Raw genomic sequence first — 10,153 nt, 5'->3', positions numbered from 1 at the left:
ACATTTGTAAAGTGCTTTCAAACCTTTAGCTGGAAGGTGCTAGAGAAATACAAATTAGGTATTATTATTTGACTCTAATATTTGCCCAGACTCTATTTTGATCATTGAGAAGTGTTCAGCACAGGAGAGGGGAGACCTCCAATATGCCATAGACAAGGATTTGTTGGACTTTTCATATAAATATAATGTTCTTATTGTTACCAACACTGATTCCTAAACTGCTTTTCTCTTTGCAATCATGGCCTCAGGCTGTAGGTGTGGATCTGTGGGCACCTCTGTGATTATCCAAACTTTATTTATTGCAAAGAAGCTAATAGTTCAAACAACCCTTTGTTTATAGATCAGACATTTCTCTTACAAGGGCAATGGATTTCAGGTCTTTGGACCAGATCCTCAAAGGTATTTAGGCACCTAACTCCTGTTCAGTGGAAGCCTTTGTGTCCGTTACCCTTCCTTCCCTGAGAACTGGGCCTTCTATTATACGGTTCAAGCAGTCACCTGGGCACCAAATATGCAAGGCAGTGCAGCACACTCTTTTTCGTAATGATACTGATCACATGCCCACATCCGGGACCCAGTGCCTAAAAAGCTGGACCAATACACACACTATTGGACTCAGCAGCCCCACGTAAAATTTCAGGGTGGGTAGAGGGAGCACAGCAACGCTACACAACCAGAAACCCAGATATATTCCTTTACAGATTGATTGGAAAGATATAGATCTGATTTTAACCAGTCTCATAAATCTATAACCACAGCTCGCAGTATCTGGCATTCTTATGGAAGAGGCCAAGGACTGAATAGGCCTTGAGGACTCAGCTACCTTCTCACCAGCTAGAGCTGGTCTCACCAGCTCAGAGTTGAGCCACAAAGGCAGGACAGAATGCAGTGAGCTCGCACTGCACATGCTGCACCTGTACTGTAGACAAAGGACTTTATTCTCCAGGGTTGCCAAGCCCCAATACCTTTCACTGACACTACATTCACACCAATCACGGGAAAGACATCATTAGAATATCAGGGTTGGAAGAGACCTCACGAGATCGTCTAGTTCAACCCCCTGCTCAAAGCAGGACCAATCCCAACTAAATCATCCCAGCCAGGGCTTTGTCAAGCCGGGCCTTAAAAACCTCTAAGGATGGAGATTCCACCACCTCCCTAGGTAACCCATTCCAGTGCTTCACCACCCTCCTCGTGAAATAGTTTTTCCTAATATTGAACCTAGACCTTCCCGACTGCAACTTGAGACCATTGCTCCTTGTTCTGTCATCTGCACCACTAAGAACAGCCGAGCTCCATCCTCTTTGGAACTCCCCCTTCAGGTAGTTGAAGACTGCTGTCAAATCCCCCCTATATTCTTCTAAATAAGACCAGTTCCCTCAGCCTCGCCTCATAAGTCATTTGCCCCAGCCCCCTAATCATTTTCATTGCCCTCCGCTGGTCTCTCTCCAATTTGTCCACATCCTTTCTGTAGTGGGGGGCCCAAAACTGGACACAGTACTCCAGATGTGGCCTCACCAGTGCTGAATAGAGGGGAATAATCACTTCCCTCGATCTGCTGGCCATGCTCCTACTAATACAGCCCAATATGCTGTTAGCCTTCTTGGCAACTGCAGCACACTGTTGACTCATATCCAGCTTCTCATCCACTGTAATCCCCAGGTCCTTTTATGCAGCACTGCTGCTTAGCCAGTCGGTCCCCAGCCTGTAGCAGGACTCTGCACTTGTCCTTGTTGAACCTCATCAGATTTCTTTTGGCTGAATCCTCGAATTTGTCTCCATCACTCTGGACCCTATCCCTAGCCTCCAGCGTATCTACCTCTCCCCCCAGCTTAGTGTCATCTGCGAACTTGCTGAGGGTGCAATCCATCCCATCATCCCGATCATTAATGAAGATGTTGAACAAAACTGGCCCCAGGACCGACCCCTGGGGCACTCCACTTGATACCAGCGGCCAACTAGACATCGAGCCGTTGATCACTACCTGTTGAGCCCAACAATCTAGCCAGCTTTCTATCCACCTTATAGTCCCTTCATCCAATCCATACTACTTTAACTTGCTGGCAAGAATATACGGTCAAGGTATATTCTGTCCACCACTTTCCCCATATCACAGCGCCGGTTCCATTCATTCAGCAGGGAGTAGCTTTATTGATCCTATCCCCATTTTTCTCTCCTTTTGTTCTTTCCCCATGTCTAGTCCCTTCCCCTTTGTTACTGTAATTGCACAGTTTTGAGTATAGTTGTAATTCAATTTAAATATTAATCTATTTGAGCGTTAGATCCTATCCACTAGGGACTGTTTGAGTTGCTTTGCGAAGGGGCAGCTGGAGCCAGCGTTCCTTTCGGGCCTGGTCTTGCAAAGTGCTGAGCAGCTTCTGAGAGGTGCTGAGCCCTTCAGCTGCCATGAGAGAGACTTACGATGACGAGCCTGCCATAGGAGTTGGGTCCAGTGGTGGTGTAGCCGTGTCGGTCCCAGGATATATGAGAGAGAAGTGGGTGAGGTATATCTCTTATTGGACCAACTTCTGCTGGTGAAAGTGACAAGTGCTGGAGCGTACACAGGGCTCTTCTTCAGGTCAGCTGCTCAGTTTTGCAGGATCTGGTGCTTAGGGCCTGATTTTCAGAGGCGCTGAGCATCCTGCAGCTCTCACTGAAGACAGAGCTGAGTGACCGGTGCTTTGCAGGATCAGGCCCTTATTTTTAAGCCTTTCCCTTTGGTGTTGAAAGATTTTTTTACACGTGTGGTGCTTAGATGCTGCTTTCCTAGCTTTTTTTTTTTTTTTTTTCTTCCCTGAAGTGATGAATAACAGCAGGGAACTCCCTGTGTTCAGATCATGGGCAGAGCCAGCTCCATTTTCCTGTGTGCTGCTCAAACCTCCCTGCCTTGTCTGTCACGTAGTGGACTCCTAGCTCACGTGTTTCCCCGGCGGGGGCCCTTGCAGAAATGGTGTGAAGTCCCTTTAAGGAGCAGGCTTGCCCAGAGCAAGCCATGACTAGACAGATTATCCTGTCCGGGGTGACTGAGCTCCGCCTCCCGCTCCCACCCCCTGCAAGATCAGGCGGTTTGTGTAATCCCTGGAGCTCCGCCTCCCTCCACGTTGCTTTTCTTGATTTAGTGTGCAAGATTAAACGCCGCAGAAGATGTTGCCGGGCCTCCTCGTTGCTCACCACACCCTCCTCCTTCAGTCACCTCCCCCCCCCCGGCCAGCAAGATCTGTCTTCTCCTTTGTTAATCATCAAAATGCAGAGGCGAGAGATCCACACGCAAAATGAATAAGGAGCGTGGGAGACTGCATCGGTTTCTGTGCACCTTACTGTCCCAGGGGTCGGGAATCATGCCCAGCACCGTGTGTAGGGGGGAAGGACTTCAATATCTGGGCGCCCCTCAAACCAAAGGCATCACATTGACGCCGGCACTGCGGCGTGCATCGATGGTTGATCACCTCCGGTCAAATGCATCCTCCCGCCCAAGGATCATAAACCCTGCTCTGTAGTGTGAGATGCCTGCCTCTTTACTTGGATTTCCGATCCCCTACAATAAAAGGGACCCGGCCCCAAGGTTAATACACCTTGCACCGTACCTTTCCCTGGATCCATTTATAACCAAATTGAATCCACCCAGCTGAGCTGAACCCCTTCCTCCCCCCAAAATAAGACGCCCTGCGGTGTACCGGAAAATGCACCAATGTCTTATTACCTAAGATCGAAAGGACTCCCCCGCGGTAATGCTTCCGGTATCAGCCAAAATCAAGCGTACTAAGCACATCCCCCCAAACTACGGTGTCCTGTACTAGGCAGGCTCTTGTAAAGCCCCGAATTTTTAGGGGCTTAGGATTGCATCAAATTCTGAGCACCTGGTATCAGGTGCGGCCAGGAGACCGTGGCAGGAGTCTGCCCTGTACTTTGTCTGCCGGATGCCCTTGATTGGAGGCAATTCATTTTTCTCACGAATGAATGCAATGCGCCAATTGGATGCAGAGACCTACCCTCCTGGAAATATGCAGGGTTTTCTGTTGCCTGCAGTTTTCTGACCCTTGATAAAACGTTTCACTGGTTCATTGTGTTCATTTTAGGATTTTTGTTTTCTGACCCCCATTGCAGGTGGTTTTATTCGTCCATCCCTCTCCCCCCCCCGTTATACTCCATGATTTTGCGCATCTCTGTACCAGGAGCGTGGGAAGGAAAAACCCTCTCCCAGTGGCACACTGACGGAGGAGCAGCCATCAGGGTTCACCGGGGGTAATGTGCCCTCCTCCTTCTCCAGTGCACTGTTCATGGCTTCTGGGGAAACTCCAAGGGTGGCTGGCCCTTTAAAGAAGACGCCGTCGGAGGCAGACGGAGCAGGGTGCCCATGTGGAGTTGCTCCATGCCTTGTTGTTTTCCAAGCGGATTGGCTCAGGACAGGATGACATATTTTAATAGGATGCAAACGCACTGCGGGGGGAGGACCAGGTGGAAAACCCGGCTACAGGATTATCCCTCCTCCTGCATCCCACAGAAAACTAACTTCCCTCCCTCATTCCCTTGCAATTAGACCTTATTAGACATCATTTAATACAAAATAATAATACACTGGGATCACAGGGCTGTCTCTTCCTCTCTCTCATTCTGGGCAAAGCTTATCTGAAAGCAAGAGGCGTCCTTGCTCCCCAGGAATGAACAAAGTAAAAGGAACTGACACAGTGCAACTGAAAACAAGGCTGATGTCTTTGTAAAAAATAAATGCTGCAGAGTTTGTTTTTTCCTCAGCAGAAACACCTAAAGTAGCCTTAATCTGCATTTGTGCACAGTTGTGTACAAATGACACTTACCAGCCTGTGCTGCAAGGAGCAATCATGTGGTGGCAACAAGGGGTCAACTAAATGATGGAAGAGGCCTTTTCCATCGCTATTTGTATACATAGTTTATTTAGCTTGTCCTGTATTATGCGTGGAACCTCATTTCTATTCAGTAATATATACAGGCCTATATCAATATTTGTGATAACATTTTGTTTTGTTTCCATTTTCTTGTAAAATCCCATAATAAGTTAAATATTTGAAAAGTACATACTGATACGATGATACAGTACCCTTTCCCTTTCTAGGGACCTGGTTCTGCAAACTGATAGGTGGGTCCTTGTCCTGGCCTAGGCCATCTTGCAGAATCAGTAACTGCAACATTGTCATGTTTATCTGTTTTTATTAAAGATCTGTCATTTATATTGAGTTGTCTAGAGAGTTAATAGAGGTATTTCCAAATAATTTATGACATCTGCAGAAAAATCAGAGTTCCAAGATCGGTTTGTGTTAATAAAATACCAGGTGACTGTTTAATTTGCGTAAGCTATTTAGGGCCTGGTTTTCAGTAGCGCTGAGCACCCGAAAGTCCAGATGAAGTCCACGCAAGCTGGAGGTACTCAACACCTCTGAAAAATCAGGTCCCAATAAATAATAATAATGACAGGCTAATTCGACTGGAAATGACGTGTGAGCAACAACACTGAAGTAGCAGTGGGTTGGGAAAGAGAACAGAAAGCAAAATGACCTAATTTTTTCCACCTATAATTATTATAATTCCCTGAATGACCCTCCAAAATCAGACCAAACCCGTCTAATTTATGGGACAGAGTCTTTTTGGATTAAGCTGTAGATAGTTTAAAAACTGTCTCAAACAAGTCCAAGTTACAATAAAGTTCCATGAAGATATTTTCTATCTATGCCAGTCTGAATGGCAGATGACATTTTAAATGTCTCACTAAAATACACACTAGCAAAAATAAATCTGTCGAGAAAAGGAGACATTAAAAAAAAACCCAACATGGTTAAAACTGATCCCAAATAAGAGCTGTGGCAGATCTGCTCCCTCTGTGTAAAGAGGATTCACTCAAAACAGCAATGGTTAAACTCCACCCCTGCAAAATGGCATTGACGAGTTCCAGTCCAGTGACCTACAAAGATCCAGGCTGGGTTTTGTCTGCAGCTGTCTGTATAGTAGCTGAGGGCAGTGTTAGTCCTTTTTTCTTGTTGTGTTTCTGTTACATACTCATCGCCATCTTGTTGCAAACCCTTTTCTTGTCTGGAAGATTCGCAGGGGATCGGGGCGGGGGGTGGTTTGATTAGGCATTTTTACTTGGGAGAAGAAAAGGAGAGGGAACCCCCGGTTTGTTTGTTTTTTTTAAAGTCTCCAGGATTTTGGATCCTCCACTGAAAGGCAACCCAAGAGATGAGCATTGAGACGCTTTTGGAAGCGGCCAGATTTCTGGAATGGCAAGCCCAGCAACAACAGAAAACACGTGGTAAGGGGGGGACAGCATGTAAAATCGGAATTAGAGCTGTTTAAAGACACAGGACACCATTTTCCAAAAGCTGGAAAAAATATAGTCTTTATTTTTACAAGAAAGCAGCCTGATTTCCAGTCACCCGTCGCTGCACTGTGTGTTACTGACTGTGTCTTAGGCGGGTGGAGGGTACACCGCTTTCAAAGCTGATTTTGTAAGAAAAAAGCATGGTTTCCAGTACATGATGTTCTGAATTAAAATAAATGTAAGGGATGATTGCAAAGGGGCTTGGAGTTAAATCGGTCTCCCTTTAGCCTTTCCCGTCGCCTCTGAAGCAGGCAGTCTTAATTTTTGTTGGAGCTGAGCGTTTCGTAGCGATGTGCTGACACATGCCTGTAGGCGATCGGAAAGCCCTCTTTTTCGGTAGATTAACGCTGTCTCCCTTTTTCTCTCTCATTCATCCATATGTGTGTACAATGTAGAGACTCTTATTCTTTGAATGGGAGTCTGCAAAATGCACTTTTTTTTCTTTGCTGAAAGGGTGAAAACGATCATGTTCAAAAAGTCAGAGCAATCGAAGCCTGGGTTTTTTTGGTTTTTTTTTTGGTTCAAAACCTAAAGTGTTTAAATCATTATTATAGTGTGTCTGGGCTGGTGGGTTGAGAGGGGGTAGTTATGCGCCAAGATGACCCCCTCCCCGCCTGTCTTCACAGAACCTGCCTGCGATTTGCTTTGCGGTTGAATTCTTACAGTGGTCATTAACGTATGTAACGTGTATAGTTTTTTTTTTTCCTTGTGGGGAAAATCTCCTCCTGTATTTCAGATCTTAGGGCGGTGGCATTACTCCAGCAGAGCTGAGTGAGGGGAGGCTGCTTTTGCATAATGAAATGACATAGAGTGTCATATGATACACTCCACTGTTCCGCCTCTCTCCTTTTTTGTATGTTCTGCCTTCCTGGAAATGTGCAGAGGGGAACCTTGGGTTGGTTCCCCCCCTCCCCAAGCCAGTGGTGTGATGGGGGTGGGTGGGGGGATCCGTGCTCTCGTGCGACCTTGATTCCGTCTGTGGGGAAGGATCTGGGCCAAGGCAAAGGCAGGGCTGTAGCTTTCCTCTCCCATTTGGAATGTAGCGTGTTGCTGCGTTCCAAACTAGTTAGTTCCATGGGGGGGGGAGGATGACGTGCCAAGCCCCGCCCTCTACCACGTGCGCCGGGGACACTCCCTCTGGGGCTTTTGCTGGGTTGCTTCACAGCTGCACTTTCATTCTTACAACAGAGCGTGTGGTTGGTTGGGGGAAGGGCTTCTACCAGTCGGAGCTGGGGAGATCAGAAGTGCAGGGGGTTAAAGAATATTTCCCCGAGCCTCCCCCCCCCACTGATCATCTGCTAATTAATGTTGGTGCAAGGCTTTGAAAATGTAAAGTGCAAAATATGTCTATCAGTGCATCTTCTGATGCAGGAAGAACCAGTCCTCACCCCAAGGGGTTTATAGTCTAAACTGGATAAAAATAGGGCAGCAAGGACTATACTTCGGTATTTTCCCTCCAGCTCATCTCTTTCACCCCCCCCCCACCATGTGATCTTCATCCTGCAGATAACAACGTGTGTATATGTTTTGATTATTTAATTTCTTATATTGTGGTGGCATCCATTGTGCTAGGCATGCCGAACACACACAAAGGCAGACTCGGTCCCTAAGTGCATCAATCTGATCTAGCAATTCCCACTTGCTTGCAGGGAGGCTCCTTCAGTGTTTTTGATCAATTTTAATGATAGTTTTTAAATCGTCTTCCTGTGGCTGATGACGATTTTGTGTGTGTACATGTACAACTCTTCCTTTGTGGGGATATTTTTGGCTGAATGGGTGCGGAAATCTCATTCTAATTGAACTTCAGACCTGGGCCTACATCATGATGAGCATAGTCAAAACTGAACTCAGGGCCTTTACTGGCATTCATGATAGTGGGTGCAGGAGGGTATGGGCAGGGTGAGACCTCCTGTATGAGGTAGTATAGGGTAGGGTAGGGCAGCTCCACTTCCGACCTGTCATTTTTAATCACATGGTAGGATAGTTGTAGATGCAGATGGTGCTTGATGCTTGGCAAGAATGCCACCTTTCCTGATGGATCTCTGTACTCGTGTCATTGACCTTAACCCAGATATAATTCACTTCCTGTATAACAATGTGTGTAACCTTTTCAAAAGGAGAAGATCAAGTGTGTGTGTGTTGTTAGATTAGCAATGTATTAATACAATTAGTGGCTTTCAGTTAATTATTCTCAAGCCAAGCTTTTTGAACATATTGCAGTAGAATTTTGGGATTCCCCTTTTTATTTATTCATTTTATGTGCGTGTTCTCAAGGCTGCTGGAGCTCTAATGCAGCATTAGCTCAGTGACACTACTGTACCTGCTGCAAAAGCAAGAAGGAACAGTTCTCTTTGTGTGTCATTGCTGTGGGATGGAGCCGAAAATCTATTGTTTCACTGATGAGTCATGCAGGACATAGTGGATGTTGTGAAGAAAGGCAGCTTGGAGACATGAAAGGGCAGACAGCTTTCTGGTTAACTAAGAAAGGAAAATAGTCACTGTGGGCTTGTGGGCTAACATATCTTCTCCTCCCTGAGCAAGTGCTAACGTCATTGCTGAGGCCGGGAGTTGTACCTGCATCCTGGAGCAGTACAGCTTTAGGGTGAATTAAAAAATCCATGTGTACATTTAAGTCAGTGATGGTTTACAGTCTCCATATTCAGACTTGCTCACTGGTTAGTTAGTATTAATATTCTTAGCTGCACGCCAAATGCACTCTAGAAATAGAGGAGATTAAATATGTGAGACATGGTGTCAGGCTGTGCCATTCATTGCGCAGACCACCTCTCGAGAAGATGGTTATTTTTTCAGGCACCCAGAAATGTGGGAGGCCAGTCTCAGAACAAGTAGAGGAATGGCCCCAGCTGTGGCTGGCAAAGTGAGTTCAGCATGACGCAACAAGTGAGGGTCACAAACGCCCACAAGCAGGTGGCAGCGGCATGAGAGAGAAGGCACAAGGATGGCTCGGGTCAGCCAGGCTTGTGCACAGCTTGCTAGCTGCAGGGGACTTTTGTTAAAAATAGGCTTCCTGGCAGAACTGAGTTTGAGGAGGGGCTAGAGCAGGGTGAGGTGGCAAACCAAGCACAAAGGAAAAAGACGCCAAGGTGTTTTCTTGAGTTTGTAGACCCTTCCATGCAAGGATTGTCTCTTTTTTCCCCCTGCTTGTACAGCACTCAGCGCAATGGCCCCGATTCTGAGTGGGCTCTTTGGATGCTACCATATTAGAAATATTTACTACTAGTGCTCTGAGAGGAGGTCTCAATGCTGGCAAAGTAGAGAGGGTGTGTGGCAGGGGAGAGTCGATGTGAAAGGAGACCAGGTCAGAGAAATGGGTAGTAACTGTCTGGAGTACAGCCTCAAAGAAGACAGCAAGTTGTATGGACTTGATATATGGGGCAAAGAGGAAACAGTTGAGCAACTCAAAGGTGACGGAGTGACATAGGTGAAGCGATGGGCAAGAAAAAATATTTGGGGCAACTGCAAACGTGTGGGGCTGACATTGGAATCAGGAAGACCCCGGAAGAGTGTCTGCCAGTGCTGTTGGGGTTTGATATTGCTCTAGCAGGGACAGACTGGAATGTACTGGCCTTGTGGGAAAGCGAAGCAGGAAGCTGCTCGGGAGGCCCAGCTGTCCAGGGCAAACTCCAAATTCATAGACCATGTTGCTCTCCCTCTCCATTCCATTGCCGGAGAGGGAGAAAACTTTCTGCCACGACTCCTTATGCATCCACCCAGCCATGGAACTGGATGGGAAGAAATCACTGTTCTCAGAGTCCCCCTGCTAGAGTTTCCTTTTTTTTTTTT

At 46.6% G+C, this 10,153-nt stretch overlaps 1 protein-coding gene across 1 annotated transcript in view; it reads left to right on the top strand.

The window, feature by feature from the left end:
• The first annotated feature begins 6,024 nt into the window (after positions 1-6,024).
• The window catches only part of MNT (MAX network transcriptional repressor), a 75,111-nt gene continuing 70,982 nt past the window's right edge, over positions 6,025-10,153 (top strand). Inside the window, exon 1 of the mRNA XM_084650932.1 lies at positions 6,025-6,280. Coding sequence (XP_084507058.1) covers positions 6,208-6,280 — 73 coding nt within the window. The 5' untranslated portion in view covers positions 6,025-6,207. The remainder of the gene's footprint in view (positions 6,281-10,153) is intronic.

The sequence above is a fragment of the Lepidochelys olivacea genome (assembly GCF_965140295.1).
Source record: "Lepidochelys olivacea isolate rLepOli2 genome assembly, chromosome: 17".
NCBI classification, from domain to species: domain Eukaryota; kingdom Metazoa; phylum Chordata; order Testudines; family Cheloniidae; genus Lepidochelys; species Lepidochelys olivacea.
The sequence above is the reverse complement of the archived record's forward strand: the minus strand, read 5'-3'. Positions and strand labels throughout refer to the sequence as shown.